General features: G+C 43.6%; 1 protein-coding gene, 1 non-coding gene and 1 pseudogene across 2 annotated transcripts in view; all 3 read left to right on the top strand.

The window, feature by feature from the left end:
• Window positions 1-958: 958 nt before the first annotated feature.
• Window positions 959-2,771, top strand: LOC149251215 (18S ribosomal RNA; annotated as a pseudogene).
• A 2,705-nt stretch (window positions 2,772-5,476) lies between these two features.
• Window positions 5,477-5,630, top strand: LOC149251216 (5.8S ribosomal RNA). The gene has a single exon (XR_016267570.1). It is a non-coding gene; the product is annotated as a 5.8S ribosomal RNA (ribosomal RNA).
• Window positions 5,631-15,020: 9,390 nt separating this feature from the next.
• Window positions 15,021-15,752, top strand: part of LOC149251217 (uncharacterized) — a 161,421-nt gene continuing 160,689 nt past the window's right edge. Inside the window, exon 1 of the mRNA XM_089453819.1 lies at window positions 15,021-15,087. Coding sequence (XP_089309945.1) covers window positions 15,021-15,087 — 67 coding nt within the window. The remainder of the gene's footprint in view (window positions 15,088-15,752) is intronic.

The raw sequence follows: 15,752 nt of genomic DNA on the forward strand, positions 1-15,752 counted from the left end.
AATGAGATAGTAGTGTGAATTCCTTTCATTCCATGTTTTGGAAACAATCATAATAGCAAGAAGAGAAACTTCGTTATCATGTTCTTGGTTAAAACTTTACTTCAAAATCTGGCTTAGAGCACTTTAAGCTCTCATTTCATTAGCAATAGTAGATTCAAGATTTTGTTAGGAATTAAAAGATCAAAACCCCAAAACAAACTTAAAAACTCAAAAACACTAAAGTAGGAAGGGCCATCTAGCACATGAGTGCACTACACTTCATCAGTTTACAATACCTGGATTGATAATTTATGTAGATCAATTTAGGACACTAAATTGACCAAAAAAGTGGCTTTATGTTAAGCTGAAAGGCTTCTGAAGATGGACTATCTAACCACAGGCCACCACAAACGACCTGCCCAAACCGCATTTCCTTCCTTTACCTTTGCATTGAGGTTGTCGCAGGTGATTGAGAGATCGAGGTCCACTATTGTTGTTGTCTGGGTGGACTCCTAGGTGGCCTCGGTGCGGGGCACAAAGGGTTGGGGCTCATTTATAATATAGAGGTTGCATGGTTGGTCATTCTCCATTTATTTCCTTTGCATCGAGGCTACTGCAGGCGATTGGGAGATCGAGGTCTACCATTGCTATTGTTCGGGTGGAATCCTAGGTGGCCTCGGCGGAGGGCATGGAGTTTTTTGGAGGCATTTCTAAGGGAGTGGGTGAGTGATCGCTCGTTTTCTTGTTGGTTGGGGCATGGTTGAAAACTCTAAAGTGGCCTTGGTGCATTGTGACTCGGCAGGTCTACCCATTTTTTCGCCATGTCCTTGGCATGTTGTGTTTGTTCCCTTCTTGGGATGAAAGAGGTGCAAGGAATAAAAGTTTTACATGATATTTCGATATCTCTTTGACTTGATGGGTGTTTAGGTTGGCTTTTGGTAAGAGAGCACCCAGAATTCCCTTTGAAGTGGGAGGGTGCTACCTGGTTGATTCTGCTAGTAGTCATATGCTTGTCTCAAAGATTAAGCCATGCATGTCTAAGTATGAACTAATTTAGACTGTGAAACTGAAGATAGCTCATTAAATTAGTTATAGTTTTTTTTATGGTACCATACTACTCGGATAACCTTAGTAGTTCTAGAGCTAATACGTGCACCAAGTCCTGACTCTTTGGAAGAGATGCATTTTTTAGATAAAAGGTCGGCACAGGCTTGCCCACTTCTCCGATTAATCATGATAACTCGACAGATCACATAGCCCTTATGCTTGTGATGCTTCATTCAAATTTCTTCCCTATCAACTTTCGATGGTAGGATAGAGACCTACCATGGTGGTGACAGGTAACAGAAAATTAGGGTTCAATTCCAGAGAGGGAGCCTGAGAAACAGCTACCACATCCAAGGAAGGCAACAGGTGTGCAAATTACCCAATCCTAACATGGGGAGGTAGTGACAATAAATAACAATACTCATCTCATCGAGTCTAGTAATTGGAATGAGCACAATCTAGATCCCTTAACGAGGATCCATTGGAGGGAAAGTCTGGTGCTAGCAGCCACAGTAATTCTAGCTCCAATAGTGTATATTTAAGTTGTTGTAGTTAAGAATATTGTAGTTGGATGTTGGGTCATAAAGGTCGGTCCGCCTACTCGGTGTGCACCTTCCCTTCCGTCCCTTTTGTCAGCGACGTGCTGCTGGCCTTAATTGGATGGGTCGCGGCTCTAGTGCTATTACTTTGAGAAAATTAGAGTGCTCAAAGCAAGCTTATGCTCTGAATACATTAACATGGAATAATGTGATAGGATTTTGGTCCTATTGTGTTGGCCTTGGGGACCGGAGTAATGATTAATAGGGACTGTCAGGGGCATTCGTATTTCATTGTTAGAGGTGAAATTCTTGGATTTATGAAAGACAGACCACTGCGAAAGCATTTTCCAAGGACGTATTCATTAATCAAGAACAAAAGTTGGGGGCTCGAAGATGATCAGATATCATCCTAGGCTCAACCATAAACGATGCTGACCAGGGATCAGCGAATGTTGTTCTAAGGACTCTGCCAGTACCTTCTGAGAAATCATAATGTTTGGGTTCCGAGGGGAGTATGGTCACAAGGCTGAAACTTAAAGGAATTGATGGAAGGGCGCCATGAGGAGTGGAGCCTGCGGCTCAATTTGACTCAACACAGGGAAACTTAGTAGGTCTAGACAAAGTAAGGATTGATAGATTGAGAGATCTCTCTTAATTCTATGGTTGATGGTGCATAGCCGTTCTTAGTTGGTGGAGAGATTTCTTTGGTTAATTCTGATAATGAACAAGACCTCAGCCTACTAACTAGCTACACGGAGGTTCCCCTTCACGGCCAGCTTCTTAGAGGGACTATGGCCATTTAGGCCATAGAAGTTTGAGGCAATAACAGTTCTGTGATTCCCTTAGATATTCTGGGCAACACACGCGCTACACTAATGCAGCCAACAAGTTTTTCTTCCTGGTTCGAGAGGATTGGGAAATCTTCTCAAATTGCATCATAATGGGGATAGACCATTGCAATTATTGGTCTTCAACGAGGAATTCCTAATAAGTTTGTGTCATCAACTTGTGTTGACTACGTCCCTGCCCTTTGTATAGACCGCCCATCACTCCTACCGATTGAAAGATCTGGTGAAGTGTTCGGATTGCGTCGACGATGGTGGTTTCCCGCCATCGATGTCATGATAATTTCATTAAACCTTATCATTTAGAGGAAGCAGAAGTCATAACAAGGTTACTGTAGGTGAACCTGTAGTAGGATCATTGATAGCAGGGGTTTTATTTTTTGGTTCGGGTTGGGTGGGTTTCAATTGCAATGTGGGCTTGTTTGGTGTGTCTCTAAGGGAGCGGGTTTGGTGTTTGGTGGGAACATTGTTGGTTGCTTGTCTTGATGTCACGCTTGTTTTTTCATGTGTTCTTGCAAGCCATGCTTGTGCTTGTCCCACCCATTCTTTGTTTTTCTTCACCCCAATTTGTTTCTGTAGGGGGTTTAGAAGCTTTCTTCTTGGGAGCCCTCTCCAACGATCTGTTCAGCGGGGCATGGTTGCTGCAGTTGAGGTGCTTGGGAAATATGATGGATAAATTTAGACTCATTTCTAGCAGCAGTGCTCGATCTTTTGTTCGTTGGAAGGCATGGGCCAAGGGTACAGGCCTCCATAATTGGTTCTCTCAAAAAGGCAGTGGTGGTTTATGTGTTGCTTGGGTGAGATTTTTTGCTGGTGGTTGGGTCGAGGGAGTGGTTGCGCATGTGCCTGGTAGCTCAAACCTTCCATGAGGGGAAATTTTCAGGGTGGGGTCAATATGGGATGGATGAAGAGCAGTTCAACCCGTTGGGCTAGCCACCCTAGTCCTCCCGACCATTCCTCGATATGCCCTCATGGAAGGGTTGGGTGTCCAGGTAATGAAAAACCCCTCCCTCGGTTTGAGCTCCATCGAGATCACAATTTTCCCTGCCAATGGGCATGAGGTGGCATTCTTATCTCATGCCTTTATCATCGAGGGAATTCCTTGTCCTCTCATGAGCCACTCCCCTTCTAAGGAAAGAAGTAGTGGGTTGTGTCTTTGTTTCTCCCTTTGGATTGTGGGTTTTTTGTGCGACTTGGTCATTTCTTGGTTTCGTTGTGTGTGCTTTGTGGACATCCCCCTCTTTAGTGGCCTTTCACTGTCGATGTATTTGTGGCCCGTGGATTTCTCCAACATTGAGTGTCAGCCTGTGACAACTCCTCTTTGGATTTTGATTCTTGACCCCCGTTGACTTTCTCACTAGAAAGGTTGTTGGGTGTTTTGCATACAGAGGGGTGCAATAGTGGGGTGGGTTTTCTATTAGTGTATTTGTCATTTTAAGCCTTGTGCTAGGTTGGGGGGGTTGTTTACCTCTCAGTAACATGCTCCAAACACTTTTCTCATCGCGGCCCTTGTATTTTCTAGTGGTTAAGTTTAGGTTGTGATTTATTTGCTTGGTTGTTTGATTGGTGTTTGTTATGTTGTAAAGCTAGAAAGGGTGTTGTGTCGTAACGTATGTGGGAGGGTGTGAATAGGTGGGATGCTTTGATTGGGTGCCTTGTTTTCTTTCTTTTTGGTTAGGCAACATCTCCTTGGTGTGTTGTTGAGCCTCTCTCTTTTCTTTGGATTTTTGTTTCTTTGGTGTTGGTTTCTACCCTTCTTCCTTTTGCCCCTAGATTTACAGAGAAAAGGTGGGATTGTTGTGGATTGGTGTTCAGGAAGGATGAAAAGTAGTGTGAGTTCCTGGGGTGGCCACCCTCGTCCTTCTCAATTTCCATCCCCTGCAGTTCTCTCCTTTTTGCGAAGGCATGAGGTTTGGGAAGCTTGTTCTCTGTTTGAGCCTCCCCTTGTGAGCCGATAGCCACGTTTGGTATCTCTTTATTTCATGTTGTTTTCTTCCCTTCTTCCTTTTGGCCCCTAGCTTTATGGAGAAAAGGTGGGATTGTTTTGGATTGGTGTTGGGGAAGGACCAAAAGTAGTGCAAGTTCTCGGGGTGGCCACCCTAGTCCTTCTCGATCATTGTCTGCTGCAGTTCCCCCCTTTTCTGCGAAGGCACAGGGGTTAGGGAAGCATGTTCTCTGTTTGAGCCTCCCCTTGTGAGGTTGTAGCCACGTTTGATATCTCTTTCTTTCATGTTGTTTTCTTTCATTCTTCCTTTTGGCCCCTATCTTTACGAAGAAAAGGTGGGATTGTTGTGGATTGGTGTTCGGGAAGGACGAGATGCAATGCGAGCTCCTAGGGTGGCCAACCTAGTCCTTCTCGACTTTTGTCCCCTGCAGTTCCCCCCTTTTTGCGAAGGCATGGGGTTGGGGAAGTGTGTTCTATATTTGAGCCTCCCCTTGTGAGCTAGTAAACACGTTTGATATCTCTTTCTTTCATGTTGTTTTATTCCCTTCTTCCTTTTGGACCCTATCTTTACAGAGAAACGGTGGGATTGTTGTGGATTGGTGTTTGGGAAGGACGAAACACAGTGCGAGCTTTTGGGCTGTCCACCCTAGTCCTTCTCAATCATCATCCCCTTCAATTCCCCCCTTTTTGCGAAGGCACAGGGCTTGGAAGGCTTGTGCTTTGTTTGAGCCTCCCCTTGTGAGCTAGTAGCCATGTTTGATCTCTATTTATTTCACCTTGTTTTCTTCCCTTCTTCCTTTTAGTCCCTAGCTTTACAGAGAAAAGGGGGAATTGTTGTGGACTAGTGTTTGGGAAGGATTAAAAGCAGTGTGAGCTCCCAGGGTGGCCACCCTAGTCCTTCTCGATTGTTGTTCCATGCATTTCCCCCTTTTTGTGAGGGCGTGGGGCTTGGGAAGATTGTTCTCTGTTTGAGCCTCCTCCTGTGAGGGGGTAGACACCTTTGTTTCTCTTTCTTTCATGCATTTTTCTTCCTTTCCTCCTTTTGGCCCTTAGCCTTACATTTGTTGTGGGGGGTGCCCCTATTCAGTGTTGTGGCAGATTTTTCAGTAATACATGGAAACGACTCTCGACAATGGATATCTCAGCTCTTGTTACGATGAAGAACGTAGCGAAATGTGATACTTAGTGTGAATTAAAAAATCTTGTGAATCATCAAGTTTTTGAATGCAATTTGCGTCCGAGGCCTCGATCGAGGGCACACCTGTCTAGGCATCGCATCCCATTCAAATGTGATCCCTGCAATATGTTAGGGAGCAACAAAGCTAGTCATCCGTGCCTAATACATTGTGGTTGGCTGAAATACGTCAAGCGATGTTTCGTGGTGTGCGTCGACGAGTGGTGATCTTGTCCCCTTGGATGGGAAGTCGGCATTAGCTGATGTGGGCTTTGTGTGGCATCGCTGGAACTTGATTTGCTCTCTCTTGTCCTCCCATCGTGTAGGCTAGATATAGCTCTAACATTTTGACCTCAGCTCAGGCAAGAACACCCACTAAGATTAAGCATATAATTAGGCAGAGGAAAAGAAACTTACAAGGATTCCCCTAGTAGCAGCAAGCGAATCGGGAAGATCACAGCATGAAAATCGGGCGGTATCGTCACCTGAATTGTATTCTGTAAAAGCATCCTCAGTGGTGGACTTGGGCCAAGTCCCTTAGAAGGAGGCGCCTGAGAGGGTGACAACCCAGTTGGGTTGGGACCCTTCCGCATCATGAGGCGTTGTTAGCGAGTCGGGTTGTTTAGGAATACAGCCCTAATTGGGTGGAAAATTCTGTCCAAGGCTAAATACGAGTGAGAGACTGATAACGAACAAGTACCGCAAGGGAAATATGAAAAGGAATTTGAAAAGAGTTAAAGAGTTCTTGAAATTGCTGGGAGGGAAGTGGATGGAGGTTGTCGATGCATCTCAGTCAGATGTGGAACAGCTCAGGATGGTCTGCTACTCGACTCAAGGTGTAAACCAACACAGGCTAGTACATCATCACAAGCACGAGTGGATTACCACCTTTCAGTTTACCATTGCAGTGTCGAGGAACAAAGCGTGCACCCTTGTGGCGAGTCTTGTGCACCTATGCGCCCGTGGTGTTGGTTGGTAGGCTTTCCATTCAACCCATCTTGAAACACAGACCAAGGAGTCTAACATGTGTGTGAGTCGGTGGATTTGAAAACCTATAAGGAAGCTGACGGGAAAGATCCCCTCTCTAGGGGGATGCATCTTCAACCGACCTTAATCTTATGTGAAGGGTTTGATTGTGAGCACACTTGTTGGGACCCGAAAGATGGTGAACTATGCTTGAGCAAGGCGAAGCCAGAGGAAAATCTAGTGGAGGCTCGTAGCGATACTGATGTGCAAATCGTTCGTCTGACTTAGGTATAGGGGTGAAAGACTAATTGAACCATCTAGTAGCTGGTTTCCTCCAAAGTTTCCCTTAGGATAGCTAGAGCTCACGGGCAATTTTTATTGGGTAAAGAAAATGATTAGAGGCATCAGGGGCATAACGCCCTCGAACTATTCTCACACTTTAAATAGGTAAGAGGGTGTGGCTGCTCCATTGAGCCGTGCCATGGAATCGATAGCTCCAAGCGGGCCATTTTTGGTAAGCAGAACTGGCGATGCGGAATGAAATACCACTACTTTTAACGTTATTTTACTTATTCCGTGGGGCAGAGATAGGGCACTGCCCCTGTTTTTTGACTTAAGGCATGTTTCGGTAGGTCAATAAGGGTGTTTCGAAACCATTGCCCAAGTCTAGGGAACTCATGGTTTCCATGTCACAACGCGGCTGGATCCATTGATGGAAACCACTCAAGTATGGGAAACTTGGGGTTTCTATGTCTTTCCTTGGCATGGGGAACTTAGGGGTTTCCATGTCGCGGCACGCCTTGAATCACTTGAGAATCTGTGGAACATTAGATTTCCATGTTGTGGGGTGACAGAAAGCCACCAAAGTCTGGGGAACTCGAGGTTTCCAATTCGCAGTGCGATGGAAAATGCTACCCAAGTCAGTCGACACATGAGGTTTCCATTTCGTGTCATGACAAAAATTGCTACCCAAGTCTGGGAAACACGAGGTTCCCATGTGGTGCCATGGCTAAAATTGTTGCCCAAGTCTGGGGAGCTTTAGGTTTCCATGCCATCACGTGACAGGAAATGGCCACCCAAGTCTAGGTAGCTTCAGGTTTCCATGTCATCGCATGATAGGGAATGACCACCGAAATCTGGAGAGCTTCAGGTTTCCATGTCAGCGCGCGACAGGGAATGACTACCCAAGTCTACCAAACATGGGGATTTCCATTCAGTGGCATGACGGAAATTGTCCAATTATGGGAAACTTGGTTCTTCCATGTGTCGCCATGATAGAAACCACAACCTTGGTGTAAGGAACTTGGGTTTCCATGCTGTAGAACGACAGAGAACCACACAAGTCCGCGAAACCCAAGGGATTCTATTTCATGGCATGAGGGAAATCGCCTAATTCCGGGAACCTCTGGGTCTCCATCTCCCTCCTAGGTGAAAACTGTGGCCTTGGTGCGGGGAACTTGGGTTTCCATGTCACAACACGACCGAAATCACCCAATTTTATGGAACTCATGGTTTCCATGTTGCGGCACGATGAAGAACTACCCAAGTCTTGCGAACTCGGGGTTTCCATTTCGCGGTGGGGTGGAAACTGCTTACTTGGTCTATCTCTGGAACTTGGGTTTTCCATGACTCATTGCGATAGATGATGAGCCCCAAAAATGTACAATTATTTGGGCTCATTCAACCTCCTAATTTGACTTAATCCACCATTCTCATTGGTTTATTGCATGTTTTTGATTATTTTTATGCTAATAGAGTGAATTTGGTTAGTCATTATGCCAACAAGTCTAATGGGTGCTTTGCGTAGCCTTTTTGGTCAATTTGGAGACAAAATTGAAGGTCTTAATGAGCACTTGGCAGCCAAATTCGTGGGAAGACAAGCTAGAGGATTTGTAGGAAGGTGTCCCCTTCATTTATGGGCCCTTGCCTCGAATTCTCCACCATTAGCTCGGAGTTCAAGGGCCACCGAATCAATCAACACAAGGGCAGCCAAGCAAGTCAAGTAGGACTGCTGTTAACTCCAAGTTTTGGGCAGCCGAGTCCCTAAATTTTAGGACTGTTGGGTCCTCAAATTGTATAAATAAGAAGGCTTAGGGCCTCATTTGGGTTAGCCAGTGTAGCCAGTGGATGTTAGCTAGTTAACCAGTAGATAGTAGCTAGTAGTTAGTCATTTCATAGCCTTGTTGTAGTCATTTTGTAATTCGATTTGTAGGCAATAGACTAGCTTTGCTCTCAGCTCATTCTCAAGCTCTCCTTGTGGACAGTTTTGATGTAACTCTTCATTCTTGATTAATAAAGATGAATCCAGCTTTGCACCAGCTCTAAATCTCTCTTGGGAGGCTGTAGCTCTTGGGGTTGGGCCCATCTCAAGCGCCCAGTACCTCCCTTGTTTATCTTTATGTGTGTTCGCTGCATTCTTAAAATAAAATCTGCTCTTTAGATTTAATTCGTGCTTTGTTACTTAGGTTGCTTTTGTTGGTTAAAGTAGCTTTTTATGTTTGGGAATTGATTGGTAGGAGTTTGTCATGCATTTAGATCTTTCATAATGTTCTTGCTCACGTGATGTACATGGTTCTCTTTCCAAACGAGGCTGCTGTTTATTCATTTCATTGACAGTTAGATTAAGTTAGCTAGGACTTAGTTTGTTTGCAAGAATTCATTGATTCAGTTGAATGTGCATTGTGCAGGGCATCTCTATCACTCACTCACATGGTCAAGCTTCATCAGAGCCATCTGATTCATCCCATATCTAGGCTTCTCGCTTCACACCCATCCTCTTGCCCACGTAACCCTACCTTCTTCTCCATTGTTGTCTCAACTACCTTAAAGCCAAATCAGCCTTCCACATATCATCTACCCACTCCATCCATTAGTTCCTGGGTCACTTCAGACCCCCATCCTACCTCCATAACCATCCATGCATCTTCCATCAATCACCCATCCTCAAAAATCCCATTTTGAAACATCCTGTAGAAGAATTACAGAACATCCTGTAGAAACCCCTGCAGACTTCCCGTAGAAGTTCATAAACACGGTTGCATGGCATCCAGACTTTGTGAAACTCTCAGAAAGAATGTTAGGGATCCCTTAGACCCTCTCTGTACCATCCCAACCTTTCCCAAAGCATTTCATCCCTTGATCCATCCCTGCACAGTGGAAAACTAGTTAAAAGCACATGCATGATAATTCTAATAACTTAATAAAAAATACAAAAAGATGTTTTCTTCAGATAGTGATAACTTAGACACATGCATTTTACCTTCCTAGAAGTAATGGCATCTCTTCTCATAGTTTGCATTCTCATTTTTGCATCAGTGGGACTAGTTGGTAGAATTAGGGTTTGCTAGGGTTTGCTAGGATTTGTATTTCTTTTTGGCTTTCAGTTTCTTTCCACAAGTAGATTAGCTTCCTTTGAGTTAGCTTTCATCCATCAGTTAAAAAGCTTCTTCTAAGAGCTCATAGAAGTTGGCTTGAGCCCCTAACGGACTTGTGCCAGCTGACCAAGTGACAGCTGCGGCAAGAGCTAGTACTTGTGCATACAACACCGTCGCTTCCAAGTTTGTTACGAACTACCGGGTTGATAAAATTAAAAAAGGGAGTTCCAGGAGTTGTAGCATTATTGCTACAATACTGGGGCCCACCATATTTTTGGCGCCGTTTCCGGGGAAGCGTCAAAGTATTGGTGATTGCCGCTTTTCTTCTATTTTCCACTACAATCTTCTGCTAAGTAGTTTATTTCATTTCCATTATGCAATTTCGTTTATGCAAAAGTAGATTAGCATTTCCCGCTTTCATAGATTAGCATTTCAATTCCACAATTTCATTTCTGCAAGCGTAGATTAGCATTTCAATTCTGCAAGCTTAGACTAGCATTTCATTCCTGCAATTTCATTTGAGCAAAATAGATTAGTCCTTTCCTGCTTTCATTTCAATTCCGCATTTTCGTTTTAGCAAGATAGTTAGTTGTAGTTCAACCTATTTTAGTTTTGCAGGTACAAGAAGAAGAATACAAAAAAACAACCAAAAAGATTTCTTTTCATGCCTTGTAGGAGTAGAGATAAGTTAGAAAAATATTTTCACAACACCCCCCTTTGCTTCACACAGCCAATCTTCTCTCTTCTTCGATGGCTGTGACTAAGAAGAACCCCTGGGTGGACATCAAGACATATCTGAAGAACCTCTAGGGGAGAAGAAGAAGAAAACATTCCTCTGGAGCAAATGGCCACAAGCAGAAATGTTGGGAGCAGTCCCTTGTCCAAAGAAGAATTTGAAGATCAGATAGAAGATTTCAAGAGTGATATGAGGCAGTTTCTTGCCATGCAATTGGATACCCTGTGGATCCAAAAGAAGTACGAGGAAGCCAAGAGGGCTTTGATCATCTTTTGTCCTAGGTGCACTAGAAAGCATCCTAGGAACGCATGTCCATTGTACTCCATAGAAGTGTGTTTTGCCTGTGAATAATACCATCCTACAGATCAGTGCCCTTCCTTACCCAGATTCAAAGCTGCATATCAGAGAGCCAAAGGAGCCACTGAATCACTCCATTATATGAACCAAGGGAGGCCGCATGGACCTAGATCTTACCAGCAGGAACTGCAAGGGACATCCAAGACCTATTATGACCCCTATCAAGCCACTTTCATGCCTTCTTGGGGTCCCCCTGCTCATCCTTCCTGGTTCACACCTCTTCCTTGTTCCTTCCCAGATCCATATTATGCCCAACCAGTTGCTCATTCATTTCACTCTTATGCTCAGCCACAGCCTCAGTGGAATGCACCTTATCAGGGGTGGAGGCCCCAGTACAACTCTCATCCCGCTTCTTTCCCTCCACCACCTGCTCATCCACAACCATCACCTCCTACTCCACCAAGGCAACCCCAAATGCTTGCTCAACCACAACCCCATCCTCATCCATCTCAATTACACACCTCCACTCAACTACCCGTACCACCATTTCCAAAACCATACCATGGAGCAGCTCAACCCAATTGCAAAGTTGAGGCACAACATGTCCAAACAACTGCTCTTGAGCTCAATTATCTTCACCATAGCTCAGGAAGATTATTACAAAAAAGAGACTATATTGAAAGTAATGAAGGACCACATCAGGCAAAAGAAGATTCAAAAGAGGAGATCAAAGAACCATGGGCTGCACTTGATGAAGAGAAGAGATCAGAATCAGAGATCGAGAAAGCTTCCTCATGGTTACCATCAAATCTTCCATGTATTCAAGAGAAAGATCAACAAAAAGAGGAAGATGAGAAAGTCATGTTAGAAGGTGACATGAAACATGATCCAGATCAGCAAAAGAACCAAGGATATCAGAGCTATATTGAGACATGGTTCCAGACAGTCACTAAGTTGCAGTGGTACTCTCTTCCTCAGCTATGTTTGATCCCTTCAAAGTTAGATCATTTGGTCTCTGAAATCCAGATACCTGTCAAAGCATGCATTTCGAGCCTTCACATCATCTTGTCTCTAATCTCGATGTGCACATGGCTCCATTGGAAGTATTCTTATACTTGAAAGGAATTTTGTTTTTCAAGTAGGGTAAGGTAGGAAAAAAAAAAAAAAAAAATGAAAATAAGAAGAAAAAAATAAAAATCTAAGGTGAAAACCTCCTCGGAGGCGCCTTAGATTGGCTCATTGATTGAAAACCTCCATGAGGCGTTCAATGGGTTGGGAGAAAAGAGAAAAGAGAATAAGATCTCTGGGTGAAAACCTCCCTTGGAGGCGCCCAGGGCAGGCAATTAGGGTGAAAACCTCCATGAGGCGCCCTAGTTGTTTTTCAAAAAAAAAAAGAGAAAAAGAAAAAGAAAAAGAAAACTAATTCCCCTTGAATAATTTCAAGTTGTAGCAATGACATTGCAGGTCAGGAGGATCACTCAAAACAAAGACAAAGGAGTTTTTGTGCCTTCTACAGGAAGTTCTGTATTTCTACAGGAAGCTAGAAATGGATTTCAAAAAGGTGGTTTGGCGAACTTGGTAGCTTCCTCAAGGGTTCAAAAGTCCTCCTGCAATCTTCAAACTCCTCCTCCATCATCTCCATACCTGCATCACAACCCAAATTCATTTTTCATACCATGCAACAAAAATGCAAAATGCCTTGAAGCAAAAATACCTATAACAAAATTTGTTTTTGCCATAACCTGAAAACCATGCATCCATTTGAAAAACCGTTTTATGGGGAATTGTACAAGGGTGATGGCAACATGCCTGAGCAGTTTCATCAAATTCCGGTGCACGATTTCCAAGAAATCATCCTCCATCACCATCATCCATTTTTGCATTTTCTCCATATCCGTGCATTTGTTTCAAAACTTGTTTCATGGGGATATGCATGTGAGTGATGGTAACCTATCCAAGCAGTTTCAGCCGATTCCGATGCACGGTTTCCGAGAAATCGAGCTCTGAAATCTTCAGCCATTTTCCATTTTTCTCGAAATCCGTGCATCCATTGATCACGATTTTGCTATGGGTGATTCATAATGATGATAGGAACATGCTCACCGAGTTTTAGATCAATCTGGTTTACCGTTTGAGAGCAATGGCAAAAACAAGTTCTGGTTTTGTGACCATGCAGCAGCAGCAGCTTGAAGGTGCAGATCTGAACGTGGAAACAATTGCATGCAGCTCAGATCCAGCCAGAGGACACCTGCACAAGGAAAAGCAATCAAAAATCATCAGCCAAGCCCTCATGCAATCAAAGGATCCAAGCATGCAGCAGCAGAATCAGAGCATGCAGCAGCAAAAAGCTTCACAAGCAGCCGTTTGACTTCAGGTACGTGACTAAACCTTGTTCATCTATTGCATGAATCTAGTCTAAGCATTGCATGAACGAATGGAATGGTGAAATTAAGCCATGAATGTAGCAATACACCTAGTTCTCTAGCACTCATGAGAAAGTCACGCAGCATGCATGGGTCAGTCATGCACGTGAAATTTAAAAAAACACGGACAGTGTGGGTAGTCTAACTCCAGTGCAACTGATGGATGAGATTTCAAGCAGAGAACAAATAGTAACCACTGCAGTTCATGATAGCACAACAGTTTGCATGGGGCCAACGTGTAGTTGGCCAGCTCACCCTTCATCAACGAAAATCTTCATAAACATCCAATCGAACTCTCACAGGTATTGTTTCTAGTTTATCATCGTCCTTGCAGCTGTAACAAGCTCCATAGAAATGTTTGGAATCCGTGTTGTTGCATGCATGGACTCTTCGTGCAATGTCTGGAATCCGTGTTCATGGTGTGGCACCTCTGGTTTCAATGGCTCTTAAGAAATGTGCTATAGATCCTTCTCCTTATGTGAGAAGGTGTGCTGCAAATGCTATTCCAAAGCTTTATGATTTGGAGCGGGAGGAACCTGATACTGCCCATGCAAGTTTTACCTTTCCAGCTTCTGATAAAAATCTCCTTGCTGGTGTACTCGTGAAAATTGTTATTTGATCATTCCCATTATCCAGAAGAGAATGAAGCCCTGCATTTTCTTTCATGAAAGTGTCAAAACTGAGTAATATTCATGTCATCCCTTACTGGTAGTGACCATGAATGCAATGGAATCCTTGTGTGTCAATTCCATGACACGCAGATGAATTCTGTTCAGTTATTGTTGTCTTCTTGTGTGCAATAAATATATATATTTATGGAGCAGAGATAAAAGGGTTTAAAATCAGAAACTAATCAGAAAATCTTCGGCTCTTTTGGTAATCACTGGACACTAGGAGCAAGCAGTCAAAGGCTTCCCTTATGAGTTTCTTGAGCAATGCATCCTGCTTTTGTGGGTACCTGTGTGCAGAGCCTGGTTGTTCAAAGAAAATAAGAGAAAGTGTCTTGTCCAACAAAGGAGCCATAGTAAGCATAAACTCGGCAGGGTCAGGGATTCTGATTCACGGAGCATTAGTGCTCACTACTCATGGAACTCTCCCATCAATAACTACTGCAGAGGACTCGGACATCCTGGTAACCCAATGAAGCTTGTTTTTGCACCTCAGAGCAAAATAATTTCTGCTACTGCCTTTTGGAAGATTATGTAGGGAAGGCAAACAATGTTGGTGCCGATCAGAGTGGGCCTGGAAATGATGATGGGTGTTTAAAGGAAAATGGCACTGTAAATACTCAAGAGGAGAAAGATAAAAGGAGCCCATTAAAGCTGTGCTTTTGAAAGGGACACAAAACTTGCACACACCGAAAAAGTGCATAAAGAGAGCATTCATGCTCATCAAAATGAAATTCACAATGTCAACCATACTGGATCATAAATGCAGCTTCCGAAACAACATTTTAATTCTGCCATTCCAAAAGTGGTATGTAAAGAAACTAGCCCTTCACATCCAACTATTATTTAGAAGAAAAGTCAGCAGCATATGGAGATAAGTTTCCCTAAAGTGACGCATGAGGAAATCATTCCTACACACTTGACTGAGGTCTAGAAGGAAACGTACCAGCTCTTGGACATAAGGTTTCCTCTTAAACAAGATAAAGGTAAGGAGAAACAAATTTCTCTTTCACAACTCAAGGAACATATGTCAAACATTTATGCAGAACTTGATAATACAGAGGGCATGAAACGGGTTGAAGATTATATATCAGGTATGCCAGATGGCCAGAGTGCAGCTCAATACGAATTTAAAGAAGATGGTGTTTCTAATGAACATGAGAGAAGAGAGGAAGGATCTCTGATTTTTTTCAGCATTGAAGGATCCCTTATCGGGCATTCATATGCTTAGTGATCTGGATGAAAAGAAACATATGAAACAGAACCCATCAGATATGGAAGAGGTGTGGTGGAGACCTACAACTGATTATGCAGAATCTAGTCAACATGAGGCAAATAGGGGAAAATTGATTAGTTGTACACAGTTAAAGAAGCCAGTGCCAATTGTTTGTATCAAAGCCAAAGCATAAGGAAAGGAAACACCTTTATCATATTCCTGTTGCTTGGAAACATGACCATGGATTATCTTGTGGATTTAACCAACTTTCTTGTTACAAGACATACAAGTGCCCTCACGTTGCAGGCTTTAGGGAATGCCAAGGGCACCATTTCTTCCATATGATTGCATATACTTGTGCACTCATAACAAGGCTGAGGATTCACTAAGAAAAGCAGCAAACAGTGAGGAAGAAGAGCAGAAGGGCGAGAAGACGAAGGCTGCCACAGCCAAGCTGAAAGGACAATCACCCTCAGCCAAGCAGGCTAAGACAGTGCCGACTGTTTCTACAGGAAGACAGAGAACTGTTAGCAGACTATTTCT

Source organism: Pinus tabuliformis, chromosome 7 (genome assembly GCF_031772625.1).
Source record: "Pinus tabuliformis cultivar Carrire ecotype Pingquan chromosome 7, CPIR1, whole genome shotgun sequence".
Taxonomy (NCBI): domain Eukaryota; kingdom Viridiplantae; phylum Streptophyta; class Pinopsida; order Pinales; family Pinaceae; genus Pinus; species Pinus tabuliformis.